General features: G+C 44.9%; 1 protein-coding gene across 1 annotated transcript in view; it reads right to left on the bottom strand.

The window, feature by feature from the left end:
• Positions 1-22559, bottom strand: part of LOC126474403 (large proline-rich protein BAG6-like) — a 173924-nt gene extending 151365 nt beyond the window's left edge. The window contains exon 1 of the mRNA XM_050101871.1: positions 22230-22559. Coding sequence (XP_049957828.1) covers positions 22230-22559 — 330 coding nt within the window. The remainder of the gene's footprint in view (positions 1-22229) is intronic.
• Positions 22560-26712: the final 4153 nt, after the last annotated feature.

Genomic DNA, 26712 nt, shown 5'->3' with positions numbered 1-26712 from the left:
CTTGCCCGTATAAAACTGAGCGTGTTACCAGCTGGGATGTCCGGATTTTCGCCTTCGGCTTCAATGTATGCAATATTAGCGGGTGCGATAACGTAGCAGAAACCGTGAGCGGAATGTTCAAAGAGGAGGAGACTTTTTGTCCCCATGATGCCAAGATGGCAAAAGGCCTTGTTAATTCAGTGCTTGCCGAGGTTGCAGTCATCATCATCATCATCTTGGACAGTTTCCAGCCACTGGCTGGGTCTGTCGGGAACACAAGCCTCTCCATCGTGTTCTGTCTTTCCACCATTCCCCCTCTTCCACCTTCGTCCAGTTCTCTCCTCTTCTCGTCACACATTCCTTCACTCCCTTCACCCATCTATCTCTTGGTCTTCCCCTGGGCCTCTTCCCCTCCAGTTGCAGATCAAACATCCTCTTTGGAATTCTTCTCTCATCCATTCTCTTCATGTGTCCATACCACTGCAGTCTTGATTTTTCTATCCTGTCCTGTACTGGTTCCTCCTTTAGTCTTTCCCCCACATACACATTTCGCAATCTGTCTCGTCTTGTTACACTCAACCTGCTCCTCTGGAACTTCATTTCACTAGCTTGTATTCTACTTTTGTCGCTTTTGCGCATTACCCATGTCTCACTTCCGTATGCCAATATGGGGACAAAGCAGGTTCGGTATATAATTCCCTTGGATTTCTGTGGCACCTCCTTGCTCCAAATAAGCCCCCTAATGCATTTGAAGAACTGCCCTGCTTTTCTGCACCTTTCATTTATTTCCATTGCGTTTCCCCCCTTACTTTCAATCATGCTTCCCAGGTACTTGAAGTTCTCTACCACTTGTAGTTTTTCCCCTCCACAAGTTATATCCACATTTGGCCTATTCTTCTTCCTTGTTGTGACAATTATTTCACTTTTCTTTGCAGAGAAATGCATTCCATATTGTGCTTCCGTTGCCTCCCATACATCTAACTGCTCTTGCACCTCCTTCTCGCAATTTCCCCATAACATCAGGTCATCAGCAAAAAGCACTGCTTTCATTTTATGATCTCCAATTGCATCTGATACTTGCTGTAGGATTTCATCCATAACAATAATAAACAATAAAGGTGAAAGTGCACTTCCCTGTCGCAGCCCATTTTCCAGCTTTAACCATGCAGTACGTTCCCTCCCCACTTTCACACAACTCTCACTTCCCTCATACATTTTTCTGACTTTTCGTGTTATCTCTTCATCTATCCCTTTTGCGTTCAGCACATCCCAGAGCTTGTCCCTATAAATACTGTCATACGCCTTCTCAATATCTAAAAAGGCCATGATTAAGTCCTTCCCGTACTCATAGTGCCTTTCCTGCAGTTGCCTTACCGCAAATATGAGGTCCGTTGTTGATCTTCCCGGTCTGAAACCATACTGCTCCTCTTGCAGTCTACTTTCAATACTGCTTCTCCAGGATCTTTTCATAGATTTTTCCACAGTGGCATAGCAGGGTGATTCCTCTGTAGTTCTCACATCTCCTTTTATCCCCTTTCTTGAAGATCGGGACTATAATTCCTTTCTTCCAATCCTCAGGAATTCTGTTCTCCTTCCACACCACCCTCAGCACTCTGTATAGCCACTGGGTTCCTACTTCTCCTGCTGCTCGTATCATATTCACTGTTACTTCGTCCCAACCTGGTGCCTTGCCCCCTTTCATCCTCTTTATGGCTTCTTCCACTTCATTCCAAGTTAGATTATCAATTTCCCCACTATTCCCCCCTTACTTTCAATCATGCTTCCCAGGTACTTGAAGTTCTCTACCACTTGTAGTTTTTCCCCTCCACAAGTTATATCCACATTTGGCCTATTCTTCTTCCTTGTTGTGACAATTATTTCACTTTTCTTTGCAGAGAAATGCATTCCATATTGTGCTTCCGTTGCCTCCCATACATCTAACTGCTCTTGCACCTCCTTCTCGCAATTTCCCCATAACATCAGGTCATCAGCAAAAAGCACTGCTTTCATTTTATGATCTCCAATTGCATCTGATACTTGCTGTAGGATTTCATCCATAACAATAATAAACAATAAAGGTGAAAGTGCACTTCCCTGTCGCAGCCCATTTTCCAGCTTTAACCATGCAGTACGTTCCCTCCCCACTTTCACACAACTCTCACTTCCCTCATACATTTTTCTGACTTTTCGTGTTATCTCTTCATCTATCCCTTTTGCGTTCAGCACATCCCAGAGCTTGTCCCTATAAATACTGTCATACGCCTTCTCAATATCTAAAAAGGCCATGATTAAGTCCTTCCCGTACTCATAGTGCCTTTCCTGCAGTTGCCTTACCGCAAATATGAGGTCCGTTGTTGATCTTCCCGGTCTGAAACCATACTGCTCCTCTTGCAGTCTACTTTCAATACTGCTTCTCCAGGATCTTTTCATAGATTTTTCCACAGTGGCATAGCAGGGTGATTCCTCTGTAGTTCTCACATCTCCTTTTATCCCCTTTCTTGAAGATCGGGACTATAATTCCTTTCTTCCAATCCTCAGGAATTCTGTTCTCCTTCCACATCACCCTCAGCACTCTGTATAGCCACTGGGTTCCTACTTCTCCTGCTGCTCGTATCATATCCACTGTTACTTCGTCCCAACCTGGTGCCTTGCCCCCTTTCATCCTCTTTATGGCTTCTTCCACTTCATTCCAAGTTAGATTATCAATTTCCCCACTATTATAATCGTCTGCTGCCTTTGGCTCTCCATCGCTGTTAGTTACCCGCTTGACGGCATTCAACAGATCTTCAAAGTACTCCTTCCAAATCTTTTTGAGCTCATGCATTTCCTCCACAACTCTTCCATTATTATCCATGATCCTCAGGCACTCGCTTCTGTCGTTCCTCTTATTTCTTACCATGGTGTAAAGTACTTTTTTGTTCCCTTCACTGTCCTCTTCTAACATTCTTGTCCATTTTTCCATCCACTTCTTCTTCTCCGCCCTTACTATGGTCTGTGCCGCTTTCTTGCTTTCCTTATATTTTACCCTAGCTTCCTCTGTTCGCGTCTGGAACCATTCTCTGAAGGCTTTGTTCTTTCGAAGTACTGCCTCTTTACATATGTTGTCCCACCATGGGGTTTCCTTACTTCTCCTCTTTGTGCTAGTTCTTCCGCACACAGTCTCAGCTGCCTCAACTATAGCCCTCTTAAAATCTCCCCATTCTTCTTCCACTCTTGTCTGATCTTCCTTTGGCAGCTTCTTCCTGATCAGTGTCTGGTACTGGGTCCTCCGTTCATCCTCTTTCAGCATCCATGTCTTCAACCTTTTCTCCTGTATGTCTGTTGCCCTCCTATCTTTTTTCTCTCTCAGGGTGGCTACGAACAGCCGATGGTCACTGTCTAAGGCCTCAGATGGAATGACCTTAACATCTGTGAGGCTGCTCATCATCTGCCTATCCACTAGTACATAGTCTACTACTGAAGTTTGGGACCAGTCTCCACTGTACCAAGTTATTTTGTGGCTACTTCTCTTCTTGTACCAGGAATTTGCGATCGCCAGCCCATTCCTCTTGCAGAATTCCAGCAACAATTTTCCTTCTCTATTTCGGTTCCCCCAGCCCTCTGGTCCCATTATCTCCTCGAATCCTTTCCTGTCTGTGCCAACATGTGCATTGAGGTCCCCTATTATAATCTGATTACCTCCATTTAGCTGCTATTGCATGTCATCTTCAAATTCCTCCTTCTCCTTTTTTGTACACCCCACCTGTGGGGCATATGCTTGGATGATTTCAATGCTTTTTCCTTTCACTCGTACTCTGGCTTTTATCATTCGATCATTGATACCTTCCACCTCCTCCTGCAGACCCTCTCTGACCACTATTGCCACTCGATTTCTTCCCCTCTCATTCCCTATCCAGTACAGTTTACATCCTTTACTTACTGGTTTTTCACCAACTCCTCTCCACCTAGTCTCAGCAAGTCCCAAGATGTCCAATTTCCTCCTTCCCATCATTTCTACAATTTCTTCTAACTTCCCAGTTAGAGTCCTTAAGTTTAAGGTGCCGAGTCGTAAACCATCTCGTAATCCTTTTCCATTGCTTAGTCGGTTTCCTTTAAATCCGTTCCGTGATCCGAGGCATGTTCCCTTTTTGAAAGCAGTTGATTTATCCACTACTGGCTTGCTAGGCCTATCGCAGCTTCACCAGAGCCCCGTTAGCCGTCACGTTTCAGGGTTCCCATAAGGCCTTCCCAGCTACCGTAGCGGTCCTGGGGCACACGAAGTCCCCACTGTACATCGCCCCTATAGGCAGTCCCCTATTTTGTGCCGTTGCCCATCTCCCACGACTTGGACGAGGGGTTGGACTTATGAGAGGTTGCAGTATTGTTTGCTAAACTTGTGGAATAACAAGAGCAGGACTCCAAGTTGGGCTCCATTAGGAAGCAGTCGAGAGCCGGTGAGAAAGTTCCTGGGAACGGATTGTGGAAGCACATTCTCTGCCATCCAGGGCGCTGGGATGAAGAGCTTAAAGTCTGTCTGCTTGTCGCCGTTTTTCCCGGCTGTTTTTAAATATTATCGTAATTCTGTTGAGGGTGGAGGGGTCATCTGGTGCATACAAAACCATTCACAAGATCTAAGAGTCCCTAACCTGGCCCACCCTGTATCGTGATGTCAGAAAAATGGGTAGTCAGTACCGGAGTACAAGATGTGAAACCAAGTTATGATGGGCGTAGGGGTTGCTTCAGTCCACTATAGCCGAGATACGCTTGGAGGGTCTTTTTTTTATTTGTCATTAATTCGGTCCTCTTCCATAGACCCTAAGTGGGCAGCACTTTATATTTGTGGTGGTTAATGGTTTTACTCGGTTCAGTTCGTTACACCCCAGTAGTGGTCTCACTGCTGGACAAAGTACCAGGCATCTTAGTAAGATTTTCTCTAGGTTCAGACCTCCAAAGGTAATTGTCAGCGAATACGTTCCTTGTTTCTCTTCGAGGGAGTTTCGTACCTTATGTTTCCAGACATTGGTTAAACATGTCACCACGACAACTTATTACCCCAACCTTCGTTTATGGTGCGGGTTAATTGTAATAAAGTCCTCTCTGATTATTTTCCACTCTTGGGCTCGAAATTATATGTTCCATTTTCTTGTACAATTTGAAATAAACATCATACAAGACCTGAACATGAGGCTTCAGTACCAATACAGTCATGTCCAGATGGTGTAATATTTTTGAATAGGCTAAATGATGTTTAATTTTATTGAATGCTACCTGATATTCCTCTGTCCAATACCATTTAGTGTTCTATCTTAAGAATTTTAGTAAATTGTCATTGTTCAGTAGTTCCTTTGAAACAAATCGTCTGAAGAATGAGGTAAGACCACTAAAAGCTTTGAGGTGTTTAGGCCAAAAGAATGTCGACTAAGACGATAACTCTGTCTCTAAAAAGAAAAGCAGCATATTTTTTGCATCCTTTCACAAGAGAATCTGCCAGTTTGAGACTTTCATATCGATACTAGCTAAGTAGCGAACCCCAAAAAATTTTCCTGTTGCTCGACCATCTCAGGGCTCGTGCATACGAGAAGGATTACTTTATTTCTCATGCCTCTAAAACTAAGCGCACTTGGCCATTTGCTTTACCATCTGCCAGTAAAGGACTACTGTAAGGCAATACCGATGTTTCAATTACACTTCAGTGTAACATTTTTCTAATATCGTTTCTCACAGCTTCCCGTTTTGTCCAAGGGAAGATGTAAGTAGGCCAGCAGTATATCTTATGAAGGGCTTTCCCCTTTTATATTCACAACTCTTAATGATACCTGGTTTGTTGGAAGAGACATTAATATACTTCATTAATAAGGCAGCCAGTTTGGTTTGCTGTACACCATCGAGACATCGTGACTGCCATTTTCCTCTGAAAATGGTTTAAGTTAAATCCTACATTAGAATAGATCTTGATTTGTCCTAGCAGTGAAACTGTGTGTCAACATGTACAGTAATTCTTTCTGTATGGTTTTTATCCTGTTGCCATGGTCTTACCTGCCTTGTCGTGTTCTAGTCTTTAACATACCCACAATGACTTCCTCACCATTAGTTGTTAAAATCCAGATCCAATGTGAATGGTCTATAATACTGGTCCTCTCATGCATAAAGTCTAAGCCAGTTATGCAGCTCATAATCAAGCCCTAAACTATGAGGACTGAATTTTATCACTCGGTTACCTATATTCATTTTAACCTGCACCTGTCATTTCATACTTTGCAATTTCACGTCAAAAACTCCTGAAATCTAGCATTTCTGAAGCGGCAAAATAAGTATTCGATAGGTACCACTGATGCTCTGGGAACAGTTCCTGTCCGCAGCTCGTGGTCGTGCGGTAGCGTTCTCGCTTCCCGCCGCCGGGTTCCCGGGTTCGATTCACCGCGGGGTCAGGGATTTTCTCTGCCTCGTGATGACTGGGTGTTGTGTGATGTCCTTAGTTTAGTTAGGTTTAAGTAGTTCTAAGTTCTAGGGGACTTACGACCTAAGCTGTTGAGTCCCATAGTGCTCATAGCCATTTGAACCATTTGAACTGGTTTCGTGGTGGTGACCAGTTTTGATTTTCTAGTTATGACCAGTTCAGATTATTAGTGAGACAAAGTATCTGCTTATCCCAGGTGCATGTCTTAATTGCGTGAGGTAAACCTGTGTTGTCTGGCATGTGGTGTGGCCAAAACTCACCGTGTCTGTTTTGCCAGTTGTGGATACCGCTCTCGTGTTGGCCGTGGTTGTAGGTCAGGTTGAACCAGAGATCGTTTCCCCGATTTCTGCTAAAACTTAAAGCAAATTTTGATTTTGTGGTCTGTTTACTGTTACACTTCCGCTGTGTGTCTGCATTCAGTTTCCATCCGTCGTTCCTGCTGACTGTTGTCTACCACTGGCCGCTGCCTGCTGCCCAACACCGCTGCCAAAGCTGCACCTTACATGTTCGTGTATAAAGTCCAGCGTATCAAGACTGGACATAAATTGCTCTAAATTCACCGCCTGCACATCGATTAGGTTTTCCTTTATATGTAATAGGCAGTTCGATGTTAACTGTTTGATAACGTCCTTGTGAGTCATGAGTTCTTTCCAGTAGATGGTTTTATATAGATAACACTTGAAGAACTTTCTTGAACTGCCTTGTTTCGCGTTATAGGGCTGAGGACTGAGCTCTTCTTTCCTGCAGGATACTGATCAATACTTTTTTAAAGAAAGCTTTCACAAATTCTTGATAAGTTGCCGTTTTTCGGTGCTAGATTAAAGGACGACATCTCGTTGTATGTAAGATGTAATGAATTCGATCTTTCCTTGATCATTCCACGTTTGTGGTATGAATATAAACGGATATCTTTATTTTTTTCTGTGAAAAACACCAAAAACGGAATATGTTTTCGAAGGTTCTGTTCCAGCAGTATAGCGGATAACGTCGGCCCGGAATCCATTGACGGAATCACCTGTCTGTGTAGTGTCTGATCGGTCCCGTCTCCTCTTTGTACCGTCGGTTGTATAAATGTGCATTTTCGAACGTGTCAACTGCGTGTGTGCTCACTGATGACAGTATTTACACGGCAACTTTCAGCGCTGTTGTCTCTTGCCGTAAAGGAGGTGGCTTACAAAACACTCGTTCGACCTATACTTGAGTATTGCTCATCAGTGTGGGATCCTTACCAGATCGGTCTGACGGAGGAGATAGAGAAGATCCAAAGAAGAGCGGCGCGTTTCGTCACAGGGTTATTTGGTAACCGTGATAGCGTTACGGAGATGTTTAATAAACTCAAGTGGCAGACTCTGCAAGAGAGGCGCTCTGCATCGCGGTGTAGCTTGCTCGCCAGGTTTCGAGAGGGTGCGTGTCTGGATGAGGTATCGAATATATTGCTTCCCCCTACTTATACCTCCCGAGGAGATCACGAATGTAAAATTAGAGAGATTAGAGCGCGCACGGAGGCTTTCAGACAGTCGTTCTTCCCGCGAACCATACGCGACTGGAACAGGAAAGGGAGGTAATGACAGTGGCACGTAAAGTGCCCTCCGCCACACACCGTTGGGTGGCTTGCGGAGTATCAATGTAGATGTAGATGAAGATGTAGCATTTACTTGTTCACGTAACAGCGTTATGTCGCACTTCAACTCAGCCTTAATGTGGACCAATTTATTTTTTGCAGTATCGCTAGAGATGCTGCATTTGTGCACTTCCCTGGCTCACACTGCGTGCATTAGCACCGCAGCACACAATTCAGTGTTAAGTGATTCACTGATGTGCATCTCTAGTGTCCTCAACCAAGAAGAAACGTTGCTCGTCAAAACTTTCACTGATCTCATCCTCTTACTTCACAACCAAGTTCTGAAACTGAGTTGTGAGTTGTTGTACACATATTTCCATTTCGGTTTTTGTCCTTTTTAGCGTACACGTGTTATCCACTAATTGTCTTATTGAATCCGGTATACGTTGATACATGCCTGTTAATGCTGCAGTTCGGGAATTAAGCCTGTGAAATTCGCAAAGATTCATTCGGCTTGTTCCTTCCTTTTTTAATTTTTTTAACACAATCATCTTTTTTTATGTTGCTCTCATAAGCGGTTTCACATTCAAAACCCAATTTCAGAAGCTATGGGTAGCAGCTGATCAACAAGCATTCATGCGTTGTCAACTCATGAGCTGACAATGACTGAACACTTGTTAATCTAATGTCGCCCATAGCATCTTAAAATGGCCTTTGGAGGCCAAAACCGATTGTGATAGTATTAGAGAAAAGTGACTGTCTCAAAATTAAAAACAATACTTCACATATATTATAATGAGTCCCACTTACTATAATTTTTTTATACTTCTACAATATACAATCCTTAAGCTTAATGACACTAACCTCCCCCCCCCCCTCCTCAGTTTATGAAAAAAAAATAGAAAATTTTTTGTATAGAGTTGTGTCCTTCACAGCTCTAATGACATCGTGTTTGGCTGTTGTCTGCATTCGTACATAGGGAGCTACACACGAGTCCATGTTTGTTGTGTGTAAGTGTGTACCATTTTCTTGAATGGTACAAAGTGTGAAATTGGTATATTATCCTGCTTCCGGCTATTCTATTTGATGTCCAATGGAGTGCAAAATTAAAGCAACAAACAGAAATGTTACGAGGTTGTGTTTATTTTGCCACAAAACAGTATAAAAAGGTGATAGTAAAGTAGAAACAATCTAAAGAATACACAACGTAAACAACTTCAATGCGCAAAACGGCAGACAAAAATGTTCTTGACTTTTTTTCCAACTCAACAGATTTGCACACACATTCCGGCAACTGGTTAATGGGCTCAGTATGCGGTGTGCCCACTTCTGGCAGCAGTACAGCCCTGACAACGAAAGGGAATGCTGTGAAATATATCATTAATCTCATGTTGAGGCAATAACGCCCATTCTTCCTGGAGAGCTCCTCGCTAGTCTTGGAGAGTGGTTGATGGATGCTGAAGTGATGCAATCCGTCTTCCTAGTGCACCCCAGACATGCTCTATGAGATTCAAATCGGGAGAGTGAGCAGGCCACGCCATGCGTGCAAAATCTTACGTTTCCAGGACAACATCAGTTACTGTTGAGGTCGATCACCACCTCGCAATAATCGCACATGAGGTCCCAAGATTTCGTCACGATGCCTGACAGCAGTTAAGCCTTGCCGATTCACCCATACTGTTTCATGAAGAGGTGTTCAAGTGGTCAACATAATCCCTGCCCACAACATTAAGTATGCTCCTCGATATCGGTCTCCTTCCATAATGTTTGGGTCCAGAAATCGTGTTCTACGTTTCCTCGAGATGCGAATGCGTCGAGAATCACTCTCCAGACCAAATCGGAACTTACCTGCGAAAAGAACATTGGCCCACTGTGTGACCGCCCATGTTGACGACTCCACTGTAGACGTTCCCTTCTGTGAAGACGATGGTTCAAATGGCCCCTAGAACTTAGAACTACGTAAACCTAACTAACCTAAGGACATCACACACGTCCATCCCCGAGGCAGGATTCGAATCTGCGACCATAGTGGTCACGCGGTTCCAGACTGCAGCGCCTACAACCGCTCGGACACACCGGCCGGCTGTGAACACGCATCACAGGTTCAAATACAGGTCACCGACAATAAAGGCCACTCTGCTGAAGCTTTCTGGACAACGCCTGTCTCGATGCAATACGTCCAGTGGATACTGCGAGGTCAGATGCCGATTTCGTGCAGTGCTAAGTCGGTACCATCGTGTCCTTACATCCAAATAACGGTTCTCCCTTTCTGACATCACAAGTGGTAGGCCCTGCCCTGGTCTTTGAGGTACTGTTTCGGTCTCTATAAATTGTTGCCACATCCGCGAAACAACACAACGATTCACATTAAGCCATCGGGCCTCATCAGTTTGCGCCTGCCCTGCTTCCATTCTTCGTATGGCCATCCACCGTAGAGAGTCTGGTAGGCGTCTCCTTTGTGCCGTATTGCACCGTTGGTAACTCTATACACAGCGAGTGTGGATGTGGGACTACCCAACAAACACTACCCCGATTGATAGGTGCCATGAAGTCATGAATGGCGTGGTTGTCCATTGACAGGAACCCCATTTTCCGTGCAGAAGGCGAGTGTACGGACATCTGTTGACAGTTTGTATGATTATATGGTGAATTAGACACAAGAAAGGGAAATACTGGTTCGTCGCTTTAATTTTGGTCACCAGTGTATATGTAATGTATATGAATTTTGATCCAGCAGACACTACGAATTAAGACACAAAGGAATTGCAGAGGGCGGATGCCTCAGCGGTCAACTCATCTGCCTTGAAAAGCAGGCGACCCAGGTTCGAATACCAGACCAGCACAAATTTTCAACCTTTGCCACTGTTTTAAATCAATACCCACTCGCAGCCAATGCCTGTAATTCCCCTGTGTCTTAATTCATAGTGACTGCTGGATCACAACTGTCTGTTCTTCTGGACATTTCCGAAAGAACACACCACGTATATATAATTATGGCGAGGATGGCCAAATGATCTCTTCAGTGCAGATACACTCATACCGGAACCGGCGAACTGGAATGGGCAAGGATCACCACATTCATAGCGTGTGGTTAAGTTGAGAATTTGGGTCTAATGGAAGGCGTCCTGGGATAGTTCATGTATCAATGTGTCTGGATGGCGCAGCGGTCAGCTACCAGACAGGAGACCCAGGTTCGAATCTCAGTCTGACACGATTTTTCAATCATCCCCAATGATTTAAATCGATCAGGCAATGTCTGTAATTCCTTTTTTGTGTCTCCATTGTATTCAATTCCCTTTTTACGGTTTTTTTATTTTACAGAGGACTTTAACTATAGCGTTGCATCCCCACGAAATAAGCTCTGTGACAGTAAGTGAATTTCAACAGCTTAATTTTTCACATTTTTCTGTCCATACGGAAGTTGCAGTTAAGAAAGGAGGTTGTTCAACACCTGATTTCTAATATCTAAGTGAAACATAGGCAACAACAAGAAACATGTTCGTAGCTTTCTTACTGAATCGTTCGGATCGAAACGTTGGCTTTGCGTCTGTGAAGTATTGTATCGTTTTGGTTTCCGTGTTTGCTCTTTGGAGGTGGATAAGGTGGAAAAAAGATACTTTTGGAAATACAAACAAAATGAAAGAAAAAGTTGAAAATCATGAGAGGTCAAGAAGTATGTTGATAATGTAGTTTTACTGTCACTTTTAGGAACCGATAGTATTAAAGAGAAACTTACAGAGACATACAAAGTTAGAGTCAATGAGCATAATATGGAAGTTAAAGACAAACCGTTAAAATTTTGTCCAAAACAACAGACTGCATTCTACTCTATCGAAACTATGAATGATGAAAAAGATGAATAAAAATCATTTAGAAACCAGTACAGTCTACACGGATGTTTCTAAGACAATTCGTAATGATATACCTGACTGCCTGCAACAGAGGAGATAGGACGGAAATTCCCACGTAGCTTCCAAGGCTGATAACACAACAAATGTGGCGAACTCCACTCCTTACGTAATGAATGGAAAAATATTTGAGCGTGTTTGGAGAGTTCCTTTTTTATAAAAGCAAGATTCAGACGCCACAGCAAAGCATGTTTCAGAATAATAGGACACAGTCCTTCGAGGAAATGGACAAAAATTGACAGCTTAGACATTTGATGGTGTAAGTCCCATGAAATGGAAAAAAGCTGCAGTTCAAGGAAAAATAAAGGCAGCTTACGCTAACGCACATTTCATTTCCTGTGCGCAGGTCAGCTTAAATTAATAATGAGAACTGCAGCAAGTTCTTAAACGAAACCAACAATATTTTTCTCTAACACTCTGGCTGTTCCAATATTCTTCTCAAGATAATCGCAGCTGGTAAACACCCCAGGAAGCATATGGATGTCATCACTCCACGTCCACCTGTTTCAAGGTGGAACTTCAACACAATTCACTAGAATTTGCAACTCTTAAAATACAGCCTTACTAAATTTCAGTGAACATCAAATGCAGGTCAAGACAATGCAGAAGCAACAGGAATTTTGAAATACCTTTAAATGATAATTTCAAGTTTTGTCGGAGGTTTTCTCACAATATTGTGCCTCATTTTGGAATAGCACAACCAAATGAAATCTCGAGAAAACAGTGTACTGAATGTTAATGAATACGGAATAATATTGAAGACATATCGTAGAATGGACAAAAAACGCACTATGAGAATATTTCAAAAACATTCATGGTAGACGCTAACAAAGTGTGTGACTGTACGTGTTGATGTAATGGACAGATATTCTTCCAGTAAACACTTAGCAGCTGGTAAACTCCAGCTGATAAACTGTTCAACAAGAATTGCTTGGTTGGTTTTAGCGTACACGTGTTATCCAATAATTGTCTTATTGCATCCGGTATACGTTGATATGTGCCTGTTAATGCTGCAGTTCGGGAAGTAAGCCTGTGAAATTCGCAAAGATTCATTCAGCTTGTTCCTTCCTGACCAGAAGAAGCGTTGATTTGATTCCATTGTTCTTTAGATGCCTGATCTAGTGTTGTTCTTATGTGATTTGATTGTTGCTTAGATAGTACTAGAGCAGCAGACGGTCTCATAAGAATGACTACGGTGAAATTTGTTGTGACTCACTGTGACGGACGACCAATAACAAGGACTCTACTTCGTAACAATAGCAACGGATGCTAGTAAAATAATAACTTTAAGACATCACATTATGTGGTGCAGTTGGGAAATAAAAAGTAACTGTAGTCGGATATGTCATGGAGTCTCCGCTCGTCAAACATTTCTCTCGCTGAAGACGCACCTCCTACGCTCTCAGGTGCCCCGCTGAGCTGCTGCTCGTTTGTTGCCATCCACACTAATCACTACTCAATGATGTCGCAGCTTTGTCAGCTCAGAGTGGCCGTCGTCTCTGATCAACAAATCCTTTCGGTATCGCCCGCGTTCATACACTTCCTTTATCGTCAACGTAACGTAACAGCCCGAGAAATTCAATGGCGACACACTAATTAGCGATGAGAAAGCTCTGTCCGTTACGTTTCGGCTCAGCCTCCGAAGACCTGCAGACAATTCTTCGTACCGACCAAGTACTGAATCGCTATGGTCAAAATACTGTTTTCCAATTAATGAAGACCTCAGTCCACCGGAAGCCAAGGTAAGTGGAGCAGAATTACGTCTTGCTAGACCCATTCAGTTTCTTCTTTTTGGAATCACCAATCTTACAAGCGCTCTACGAGTGTCTTCCATTATCATTTATTCTGCGGTAAACTTTTCACTGACGAGCACCGTCCGTAGCCCGTTACGGTTTTTGTGTATAGCTAGTTATTTACGTTCCTGCTGCTCTTAATCGTCTTTGTATTACTTATCTTTAAACATAAGTATTAGATAGGCCCCCCACTACTTTTAACAGTTTTAAGACTATTATTGTTCTCATGGCAAAAGCAATGTTACGCGTAATGGCTAGAATAGGACTGTTTCGAAAAGTGTTTGCAGTGGTTCTTGACACCACAGTTATATATATAAAGGGCGAACAATAATCTGAGCACTAGCACGCCGCTGTAAGGTTCCTTGTATAGTAACAGTACAAAAATGTCTGTAATAAATTTACGTTCCGTGCACATTTAGGGGAGAAAGTGGACGTCAACGGAAGGAAGTTTGTCAACGCTGTACTCACACTTGTTGCAATAACGTGTAACTCTACTTCCCAGCTAGAGTAGCGGGTAGAGTTTTACTTTAGAATAACCGAACTTGTTTCCGGATCTTAGTGTAATTCTTTTTCTAATTTTAAGCTGTTTGATTTGGTACCTGGCCTCTTTATCGTTATACAGCACTTACAGCAAGTCTTATAGAAAATATATGCAAACACCCGATACTAACAATGAAATAATACTACAATCGTTTTTATTATTGTACTTTTAACTACGTATTTTGCCTTTAAAAGTTTACACAGATCCCATCCACGCACTACATCGCTCCAGACCTCCCACCTTTGCATTGCTTCCTGTTTCTTCCTCCAAAGTAAAAAAAAAGGACTTAAGCACCACGAATTCTTCTCTGTACTTCTACCATCTGCAGCCACGTAAATCACTACTTGTATTGAATCACACTATTTCAACGTCTACATTCGAATACAGTTTCAGTATGCCCTCGTGCTACTTGTTCTATCTACCAAGTAACATGCTTACCACCTCCATGCGCGTTACATTCCTATAGGACATTACGTCACCAATAGGTCTCGTAACTCCTTTCGCAAGTAACTAAGAAACTCTGCTACGTTAATTCTGGTCCGCGGATGAATGTGGAAGAATTGGTAGTCCACTTTCACCCTGCTCTCTTAACCGTGAAACCAGTTTTGCTGCTTGAAGTTCCGAACAGCACAACCCAGCAGTGTGGCTAACTTTGGATTTGCAAGGAGGTATGAAGTCTACGTGAGTGCTGTGAATAGCATTCAGTCACTGACAGTGTATCACACTTGTCGCTCTTACTGAATTTAGTATGTACTTTTAACACCTCCACATCGGTAAGTTCCATATTCATTTCCCTCCTATGACAGGTAATTTATGTTTAACTGATTGTTCTTCTTCTTCTTCTTCTTCTTCTTAATATATCTAAGGTGTCTGACAAATAACTTTACGTTCAGTGTAGCAGTGGGATATGCACTGCTTAAGAAAAAAGTATGCTACAGCTTATTGGGCAGATCAAAATTAGAAGAAAAAACAACACACACGTAGCCGCAGAATCGGAATCTCCAACTCGAATATTCTAACGCTAATTTCTATCCACTGCACCAGCTGTGCAGCACAAGTACAGGAAGATACTTGTCCTACATGAAATTAGTGTTGTCAAATTGTCTTCCTCTGAAGAGCTTTCTCTGGCGAAAATACTCAATGTTCCTGCATCTGACACCACGGCCTTGATGTTAAGAGCTCAGATAGATGTAGAGCTTTTACAGCTGGTCAACATTCTTTAACTTAATTAACCCAGAAAAATTAACAGTGATCATGAATACACTATAGTCCGATTAAAATGACATGACAGTTGGCATCCGTCACTTGGCGCTACAGTCTACATCTGTATCTACATCTACATCTATATGGATACTCTGCAAATCACATTTAAGTACCAGTGGTGTCGCATCGTCTGCCGCTTAGTTGAAGGCGACACGCATACAAAGCGGGTCACTGTAGAAGTGCTGAAGTGGTGCTTACATAACGTGGAGCATTGTTGGAAGCGGCTGCCGTCAGATATCTCAGGAACACGAAATGTTCTGTCCACAGCTGATTTTTAAGTGACCAATGACTGAACTGAGGCGGACGACGCCTTTTGTACCCCTGAATTTATACTCGTATCCGAACCTAATCACAGCCTCATGATGTGCAATGTATGGAGAAAACGGTGGCCAGCAACCTGCGACGAAACTATTAATCAAGCTCGCTTGATTCAAATGGTTCAAATGGCTCTAAGCACTATGAGACTTAACATCTGAGGCAGTCCCCCAAACTTAGAACTACTTAAACCTAACTAACCTAAGGATATCACACACATCCATGCCCGAGGCAGGATTGGAACCTGCGACCGTAGCAGCCGCGTAGTTCCGGACTGGAGCGCCTTGAACCGGTCTGTCACCGGGGCCGGCCCAAAGCTCGCTTGGCCATGGCGATTAAAACTAAACTCCACGAGCAAACTCAAGACACAAAAATTTGTTTCAGCAGTAAAAGCGAACCGTAGTTTCTCGTTTTCATTAGTTACCTTGAAGTATCCTCACAATGGCTACTCTAGGTGACGCGATACCAAACGATGAGCAGACCTGATTGACACTTGGTTACAGGTTATGGGCTAGGCAATACAGACAGATTCCAAACGAAAGATGTGTGACATAAAGAAAAAATTAGAGCAAAAAAAAAGTCAATATGATGAAAATGATGTGCCAAAAGGTTAAAAATGAAAATACTACATTTGAGCAAATTAATTAAAAATAAAAATTATCAAAGTCACTTTGGCAAATATTTACGAATAAAAAATTAGCTTCACCTGACGAGATTCGAAGCCACGGCCTTCCGAACGTCAGGATTCTACCTCAACCGCTGCACTACGGTATCACTTCGTCTTAGGCTGTTATATTCATTCCTCTATACAACCAGCCAGCTGCCTTGAAAAAGTTCGGTCTCGAAATGTCGTAAGAATCTTGTTTATTATAGATTGAAGTCTGTGGAGGTAAGTACTTGAGTATGTGACGTTGAATCGGGTCTTGTGCAAATGGATCCAATAGGTTTTGGGTAGTGCTGTGTCCGAAACATGCGTATTTCGTTCCCATCGTTTTATGTTCGTTTTTGGTGTGGTTATCACGTCTGATAAAATATCAAGTAAAAGAGCCAAACACGTCAAGGGAAAAGAAGACACACAAGGAGTGAAAAGTTAAATAACCATTTGTTGTTGTAGTTTGGAAACGGTGAACAGTTTGGGTAAGACGCTGTGCGCTGTGACTGCAGGAAAGCAGCTCAAACATGTGAAGTGCCAGATTATAGTCAGGTGCATTACGTGTGTATATAACCATACATTATTTATCCTGTTCTTAAATGTTAATTTTAGGTACGTTTCTTTCAAGCAGTTGGTGAGAAAGAGCCAGAATTGATCTACAGCCACGCTTATCCGCCGCCACCGGAGCAAATTTCCCTGCGCGCGGCCTTCGCGGGCGGTCTCACCCCCACACCTTCCGGCCCGGTTGTCGCTCCGCGCCGTCTCGTTTCCAAGGCAACCGTTGCGTCAAAGCCGGGCGGGCACTGCCTGTAAACACGTCCAGCGCTGTGCCGTTATTGGCGCTTCCTCTGCTGGCCGGATCCGCCCACGCGGCGTTGTCTCAGGTCAGGAATATTTACCGCACCATTGGGGTCAGGTCTAAATATGCACCTAACGCAACGGCTGAACAACGAGCAAGAGGCCTTTCTTGCCGATTCCTGGCTACATTTATATTAAAACCTCACAGAACGACACTTTATTGTGAACTGGTGGCGTCTTCTTTGATGAATATTGTTGTGTCTAGACAAGACAGCCTAGACACAATGAGAGGAAGCCGAAAGGCACGCGCTAAGCTAAAGCAGGATGGCGTGAGGTCTGAAACAGGATACGTAATGAATGCTATAAAGAAAAGTACGTAGCTTCTGGAATAGTTCTATTCACTGTTCTGTTTCTACTGAATACTAACCACTGTGTATCTATCGGCCACTGCTTTTATCTCACTCGACGAGTTGGACACTTGTAGACAACACTAACGTTCTGCAGGAACTCCCCAGTAAGACTCAAACTGACTTATAACTTGCAACTGACAACTTCTGTTCGTGCACGTTTACTAAGGCGCGCATCTCTCTTTCCGGTGGTGCTGCCGCTCAGGGGGCGTGATTGGTTTGCAGGAGGAGATGTTCCTGCTGTGGACGGACGTCCACGATACTTCTGGTGTAGTCGAAAACACTTATTGTGTGGCATCTGAGAACAACACACTATTCTGCTGCATAATGCGAGATATTATAAAACATTGATTCATTTTAACATGACTATTATCTTCCGCATGAATATACTTGGGGTGGATTTAGAGTTATGCATAGGACTAAAAGGTTTTTATTCTCAAAAACATCAAGTTTTACAAGGGTATATTTTTACTTCCGAGCGTGGTTTGAAAAGTTCTCGGAATCACCACGAGACGTCAGTGCTAGAGCAATGAGTTGTTCAAGTTATATTCATTCGACTGTTCCCTTTAAACACGCGCCACGTCAGTGCTCTTCTAAGAGCTGTGGCGGTGGCGTGGCTCTGTTGTTGTTCCTGCTTAGTGATTTGCGAAGATGGAAAAAAATCGAGACTCGGGTACTGATTAAGTACTTCGTAAAGAAAGGTATGAAAGCAAAGAACATTCATGCCGATTTCCAGAATAGACTGGGGGACTCTTCTCCTTCATATTCAAGTATTGCCAAGCGGACAAATGAATTTAAATTTGGTCGGGAGACCTTAGATGATCCGCGCAGTGATCGGCCGAGATGAGTCACTACTCCAGATATCATTGTAAAAGTGCACAAAATGGCCACTGAGACTGTGTGAAATTGCTCACAATCATCAGATGTCATCTGAAAGGGTGTATCACATTTTAACTGAAGAATTAGAAATGAAAACATTATCTGCAAGATGGGTGCTGCGACTCTTGACGCTGGATCAGAAACGCATGAGAATGGACATAACGCAACAATGTTTGGCTCGTTTTAGGAGAAACAAACAAGATTTTTGCTCCGGTTTGTGACCACAGATGAAACTTGAGTAAATGATGAGTCAGAGCTGTGAAACATGCTGACTCTGCGCCACTAAAGAAAGGAAAGACAATTCCTTGGTCGAAATGGTCACGACATCAGTGTTCTGAGATGCGAAGGGGATTCTGTTTGTACATTAACTCGCCACTAGGCAAACAATTGCTGGAGAATACTATGTCAACCTCCAGGACAAATTGAAACAAAAGATACGCGAAAAAACGCCAGGTTTGGCAAGGAAAAGAGCCATATTCCATCAAGACAATGCCTGCCCGCACACATGTGCCGTCGCCATGGCAAAATTACACGAACTAAGGTATGAACTGGTGCCACACCCGCCTTATTCACCTGATATGGCTCCGTCGGACTTCCATCTCTTCCCAAAACTGAAAATTTTTGTTGGTGAACGAAGATTCACTTCAAACGAAGAACTGATAGGCAGTGTTGACAACTATTTTGTAGGCCTGGAGGAAACTCATTTTCGAGATGGGATCAAGACACTGGAACATCGTTGGACCAAGTGCATTAATCTGCACTATGTGATCAAGAGTATCCGGACACCTGGCTGAAAATGACTCATAAGTTGCTAGCACCAGCCATCGGTAATGCTGGTATTCAATATGGTTGGCCCACCCTTAGCCTTGACAGCTTACACTCTCGCGGGCATACGTTCAATCACGTGCTGGAGGGATTCTTGGGGAATGGCAGCCCATTCTTCACGCAGTGCTGTACTGAGGAGAGGTATCTATATCGGTCGGTGAGGCCTGCCACAGAGTCGGCGTTCTAAAACATGCCAAAGGTGTTCTATAGAATTCAGGTCAGGACTCCTTGCAGGCCAGTCCATTACAGGGGTGTTATTGTTGTGCAACCACTCCGCCACAGGCCGTGCATTATGAATAGGTGCTCGATCGTGTTGAAAGATGCAATCAATATCCCCGAATTGCTCTTAAACAGCGGGAGCAAGAATGTGCTTGTAACATCAATTTTGGCCTGTGCTGTGATAGTGCACTACACACGCTGGCGGATGACGCTCATCGGTCGTTCGCCATACACACACCCTGCCATCGGATCGCCACAATGTGTTCCATGATTCGTCACTCCACACAACAGTTTTTCCACTGTTCAATCGTCCAACGTTTACACTCCTTACACCAAGCGAGGCGACGTTTGGTATTTACTGGCGTGATGTGTGGCTTACGAGCAGCCGCTCGACCATGAAATCCAAATTTTCTCACCTCCCACCTAACTGTCGTAGTACTTGCAGTGGATCCTGATGCAGTTTGGAATTCGTGTGTGATGCTCCGGATAGATGTCGACATTACGACCCTCTTCAACTGTCGGCGGTCTGTCAGTTAACAGACGAGGTCGGCCTGTACGCTTTTGTGCTGTACGTGTCCCTTCAAATCTCCACTTCACTATCACATCGGATACAGTGGAACTAGGGCTGTTGAGTGTGGAACTCTCACGTACAGACATATGACACAAGTGGCACTCAATCACCTGGCCCCGTTCGAAGTCCGTGAGATCCGCGGAGTGCCCTATTCTGCTCTCACGATGTCTAATGACTACTGAGGTCGCTGATATGGAGTACCTGGTAGCAGCCCAATGCACCTAATATGAAAAACGTATGTTTTCGGGGGTGTCCGGATACTATTGATCACATAGTGTACAAGGGGACTACATTGAAAAATAAAAAATTCTTCGTGACGTAAGTACTTTTCTTCTATTCCGTACTTTTCAAACCACCTTCGTATGTGCACAGAAAACCCTGAGGCATTTTATTCAATTCTGACTGGCCGAAGTGGCCGTCCGGTTCTAGGCGTTACAATCTGGAACCGAGCGACCGCTACGGTCGCAGGTTCGAATCCTGCATCGGGCATGGATGTGTGTGATTTCCTTAGGTTAGTTAGGTTTAATTAGTTTTAAGTTCTAGGCGACTGATGACCTCAGAAGTTAAGTCTCATAGTAGAAAAAAAAAAATTCAATTCTGTTTACTTTCTACAAATGTTCGATGCGGCCTCGATAACATGCAGTTAGATTCGATGATCAAATTTATTTCATGCCCGTCTTGAGTTACCGCATTCACTGCTCTTGCTAAATGGCGTCACATTTTACCCTAACCTGATGTAAGCGGAAGTACGTAGACGGAGTCTTTCACCATAGCTCACCAGTATGCTCTAACAGCCTCAACACTCCAGGGTCTTATGGGACTGGGCGTGTAGGTGTAGTCTGCAATTTTTCCCGCACCTGGCGCCACTCATCGACGCTTCCCCAGGCATTCCTGGACTGTTCAGCTGTTAGTGTCAAAATTACAAGTGCTTGTGTAGGCTGTGGATAGAGAATACGTAAGATATGATTTGCTGCATTTATTGTGTTTAAAGGTTTTCCACCAGCTTCAGTCATCCTTTACCGAAGGTAAACGATACAGAACGCATATAACATTGAAAATATTGTTGTAGTATTTTCGTTCGTATTATAGTTCTGTGTATTGCTCAGCGTGTTGACTATTGCATTGATTCTACGTTTCTGTGATATATAATAGTCTGAAATGCGTTCATTACTCATTACAGATGGCTTACTGCCGACTACCGTTGTAACGACTGATAAAGGGAAAACTAGCACGAATTTCCGGTTGATAATTATCTGAGAAACAGCCTACATGGTTACAAGTCATTTCTCGAGAATACTTCACGCCAAATGCACTGTCAAGTTCGTCAGTAGTTTGCAGGCAACATTTTTCCGACGCAGATTATAAATCTGGTTGCAAAAGAAAGATTCTAACAGCAGATTTCCAAAATCATCCTCTCCATAAAATTCCAACTGTAGCTTTATCCAGGTGGCAAATTGAAAAACAATTTCCCAACAACGCGGTGTGTCGTAAACGTAAAAGAAGTGCAACCCCTACACAAGAAACTCGCGCAAGTGAAAAGAATTTTTAAAACTGGTTCATTATCGGCACCTTCATGTGCCAACATAGATATGGACGAAAATTTTCAGTATGGAAAAATTCGTGGTAAGAACCATCGCCACATCACACTGAAGGGGAAAATAAAGAGATCAATTGCCTGTTCACATTGTCAACTAACTAGCTGCCACATGTGAAATGTGTCCTTAAAGTACTACCAGTATTAAAACAATATACTACTTTTATATCCCGCCTGGAAGGCGGCGCGTGGGTAGAAGCTGGAAAAGGTGAAAATCTCTCGGTACTGCAGTGTGAATTAAAATCACCTTTACTTTAGCAACAAGAGTAATACATAACTTCGCTCTGAGGTGTGAAGCTGAAGAGACGTGTCCCGGCCGTCTGCTCTTGATCAAATGGGCAGAATCTGTCGCGGAGCTCGTAGAGCTCCACATCTCTGGCTAGAGGGCGCTGTCGTCGGTTTCTCGTGGTAGTGCCAAACTAAGAACTTTTATACGCCGTGGCATCGCTGCTATCGATACCACATCCCTCCCCCCAGAAACGGCGCACCGTCGCTGAGTATGGCTTCCGACAGCGGGTGGAGGGACCCTGAGGCGGCGCAGCTGAGGGGGCGGACAGTGGAACTGCCGGGGCGCGCTGTCCACCCGCGACCCCGAATTGCTCCCGAGGGGGCGAGGAAAACGCCCCGTGGATAACCTGCCCAGGCCGCGCACCGCTACTGGGTATGCTCGGATGAGAAGGCGGAGCAACGACCTCCATGGGCGACGGCGGCGGCGGCGGCGGCGGCGGCGGCGGCGGCGGCAGCGGCGTGACGTCAGCCTCAGCGTCCATTGGCTCTGCCACCACGGAGGAACACGGCAGCGGCAGCGGCGGCGGCATCGGCCAGAGATGGGGCCGTGGTGGCGGCGGGAGGCGACCGTCCGGTGCAGGTGACCGGACCGGCAGCGGCGACGACGGCAGGCGCTTCCGCTGCGGAGGCGCGAGCGGCGGAGGCGCCGTCGGTAGAGTCGTGGGCTGAGGTGGCGGAAGCCGCGAAGCCTCCAATTCTGCCGGAAAACAACCAGCGGCAGAAAACTGAGGATGACACAAACGAATCTGGTTCCGGTGTCGCCTGACAGTGCCGGAGGGACCAGAAATGAGAAATAAGGCGCGGCCAAGCCTGCGAAGAATGCGCCCCTGCTCCCAGCGCTGCCTGCCAGAGAAAACGCGATAGAGCACCAAATCATGCGGCGCCAAGCCAGAACGAGGCGAGGCAGCGGGACCGAGCGGCGGCGGGTGCAACAGCTGCAGGAGCGACCGATGCGTGCGGCCGTGTAGCAATTCCGCTGGGGAACGGGTGCCGCGCGGTTGAGAGCGATAGGAAGCAAGGAAAGTCCAGAGCGCGCGCTAGCGAGAGTGCGTGGCGCGCAACTTGCTTATCTGGGACTTAAACGTACGCACAAAGCGTTCAGCCTCGCCGTTCGACTGGGGGTTGAACAGGACGGAGGCCAGATGGCTAATGCCATTAGCAGCACAGAACGCTTCAAACTCTGAGGACACGAATTGGGGGTCATTGTCAGAGACGGCAACTTCAGGAAGGCCCTCAATGCAAAAAATATACGTCAAAGCCCGAACAGTACTCGAAAATGTAGTAGAAGACATAGGCACAATAAACGGAAAGTTGCTGTATGCATCAATAACTATCAACCAGCGCGTGTCCCAGGAAGGACCCGCAAAATCAATATGAACCCGCTGCCAAGGCGCAGTAGGAGTCGGCCACGCAAAGAAGCGCTGGCAGGGAGCAAGCTCCACACAAGAGCGACAGTTAGCAAGCAAATTCTCAATTTGTTTATCAATGCCGACCCAAGTGCAGTGACGACGCTCTAATTGCTTCGTCCACACTATACCCCAATGACTGGCATGCAGCAATCTGAGGATTTCCGACTGCAACGAACGAGGTACAACCACACGAGACTGATCATTGTCAGTTCATAAAAAGATAACACCGTGATGTACAGACAAGTTGTGACGTTGCGCAAAGTAACATCGAACAAGTGAATCACGAATCTGCGTAGCAGATGAAGGCCATTGTGTACGAATATACTGCAAAAGAATCTGCAAAGAAGCATCGGCGGCTGTCGCGGAAGCAATGCGACGAAAATCCACCGGAAAACCATCAGCTAAGTTCTTATCTTGCGAATCAATAAACATGCAAGACAATTCTGAAGAACCAAACACTGCGTCAGGACCGATAGGCAGACGAGACAAAGCATCAGCATTGCCATGCTGGACCATAGGCCGAAACAAAATTTCTTAATTGTAGTTAGGCAAAAACAAAGACCAACGTTGCAACTTTTGTGCAGTACGGGCCGGAACTGGCTTTGACGGGTGAAACAACATCGTCAAAGGCTTATATGGTCGGTGACCAAATAGAACCTGCGACCGTACAAAAAATCATGAAACTTTGTCACTCCATATACAATAGCTAAAGCTTCTTTCTCGATTTGAGGATAGTTTTGCTGGGCAGAATTGAGCAACGTAGACACAAAAGCGATCAGGCGATCGACAGAATTAATGCGGTGCGAGAGAACCACTCTGATGCCATGGGAAGATGCATCGACAGCCAAAACAATTGGTCTGGAGGGATCGAACGGAATGAAACAGCAGTCACTCAACAAAGCAGATCTGAGCTTGTGAAAAGCTGCGTCACATTCCGAAGACCAAACAAAAGGAACGTTCTTACGCCGAATGCGATGCAAAGGCGCTGCAATCTGCGCTGAATATGGTATAAACCGAATATAATATGTAATTTTACCCAACACAGACTGAAGTTCTTTCAAGTTCCGTGGTGCTGTCAAGTCTTTAATCGCACAGAGATGTGACGGCGAGGGGTGGATACCCTGTCATAATCATATGTCCTAAATACTGAATCTCAGTTTGAAAAATTTGCACTTATCTCTGTTACACTTGAGTTCTGCGTGCAGAAGTACAGTAAATAAGGCACGGAAATTCTGCAAATGTTCGTCAGGGGTGCGACCTGATACAACTATATCGTCCAGATAATTGGAACAAGAACGGACAGTGGCACACAACTACTGCAAGTAAGACTGAAAAATAGCAGGAGCCGAAGCACAACCGAACGGAAGGCGGCGAAACTTGAACAAGCCAAGGTGGGTGTTGATCACAAAATAGCGCTGCGACTGTTCGTCGAGCGGAATCTGAAAGTATGCGCCCCTCAAGTCAATCGTGGAAAAGAATTTTCCACCACCAAGCTTATCAAAATGTCTTCAGGACGTGGTAAGGGAAACGTAGCGACCACTGTCTGCGGATTTAAGGTAGACTTAAAGTCAGCACAAATACGGAGACGACCGTTTGGTTTCTTCACGCACACTTTAGGCGAAGCACATGGCGAAGCAGAAACAGGTTCAACGACACCACTGTCATGCAAATGCTTAAGTTCAGCAGCTACGGTGTCGTGCAGTGCGTGTGGTACCGGGCGTGCATGCCAGAAAATAGGTATAACATTGTCTTTAACTACAACATGAGCTGCAAAGTCTGTGGCACAACCAAGGCCATTAGAAAAGCGTTCATCAAAATGATCGCATGATGCGGTAACAATGTCTGCATGGTCACTAGCATTGATGCTAAGTACATTGTCCTGAATTGTGAGGCCAAAAAGTTCAAATGCGTCCATGCCAAAAATGGTCGTAGCATCACTAGAGCGGAGCACATGGAAAGAAACTGTGCGGGTCGCACCGCAGACCGTAACCGCGCGACTGCTACGGTCGCGGGTTCGAATCCTGCCTCGGGCATGGATGTGTGCGCTGTCCTTAGGTTAGTTAGGTTTAAGTAGTTCTACGTTCTAGGGGACTGATGACCACAGCTGTTAAGTCCCATAGCGCTCAGAGCCATTTGAACCATTTTTGTGCGGGTCGTTGCACCATACATGGCTTGCAAACTACACACGCCGAGCACTGAGATTTCATGTCCAGTAAATGCAGTCAGCGTGGAATGTGAACGACGAAGCGGGAGCGAACCAAGCAAGTCATACGTTGATTTGTTCAGTAAGGAAACTGACGCACCAGTGTCCAGCTGCAGGCGAACAGAACGTCCACAAATGTTCGAAGTAACAAAAATTTTCCTCGCATCGCGCTGAGTGCGAGAGGAAGTATCTGGTAAAACTTGATTCACACGACGAGCTGTCGAAGCACGTGGAGCAGAAGGCTTTGAATACATGGCATTAACGTCCATAGGCTGATGTGAATCAGGGCGGTTGCCGTTGCGGTGACGCCTACGCGAGTCACGCGAACGGGAGACAAGTTGTGAATTAGAGTTTCTCTTACTACACACAGCTTGCACATGTCCTTTCTTATTACAAAAATAACACTGTCCATGACGGGATGGACAAGTGTCCCGTGTGTGGGCACGAAAGCAGTTCGGACGTGATTTCAGTTTCTTAGAGGGTGCGTTTGGAAACGTGTTTACGTGCCTCGCGAGCGGCGCAGCGTAGTTTGGCTGGCTGGGTGGATGGCGGTAGGACCCGTGTTGTGCCGTGCGAACAGTACACACACCAGGCGTCACGTCGAACGCGGAAGTAGCCATGTCTAATGTATCTTGTCTAGCATGTCCACTACTTCCTGCAGAGATGGGTTTTTAAATCTGAGGATTTGTTCGCGGATACGGCGATCCGCCACATTCTGCGCAATAGCGTCTCTAATCATATCAGCATATGAGCGTCCATATGAGCAATTAAAGTCACAATCAGATATTAGTCCCTGAAGTGCCGCTAACCAAGATTTATTCGACTCAGTAGGGCCACGCCGGAGGCGGAAGAATTTGTAGCGTGCAGCTACAACATTTACTCCGTAACGGAAGTGGGAGTTCAAAGCATCAGTCACTACGTCGTACGTTTCAGTTTCTGGGCGCGTGGTGGAAAACAATTTCACGAGCACACGGTACGACACCACACGCACGTTGGCAATGAAAAAGGCAAGTCGATCTGTACCTGGATGTTGTATGCTGCGAAGTGTGCCTCGAGCTGGGCGATGTATTC

The sequence above is a fragment of the Schistocerca serialis genome, chromosome 4 (genome assembly GCF_023864345.2).
Source record: "Schistocerca serialis cubense isolate TAMUIC-IGC-003099 chromosome 4, iqSchSeri2.2, whole genome shotgun sequence".
Classification (NCBI taxonomy): Eukaryota; Metazoa; Arthropoda; class Insecta; order Orthoptera; family Acrididae; genus Schistocerca; species Schistocerca serialis.
The sequence above is the reverse complement of the archived record's forward strand: the minus strand, read 5'-3'. Positions and strand labels throughout refer to the sequence as shown.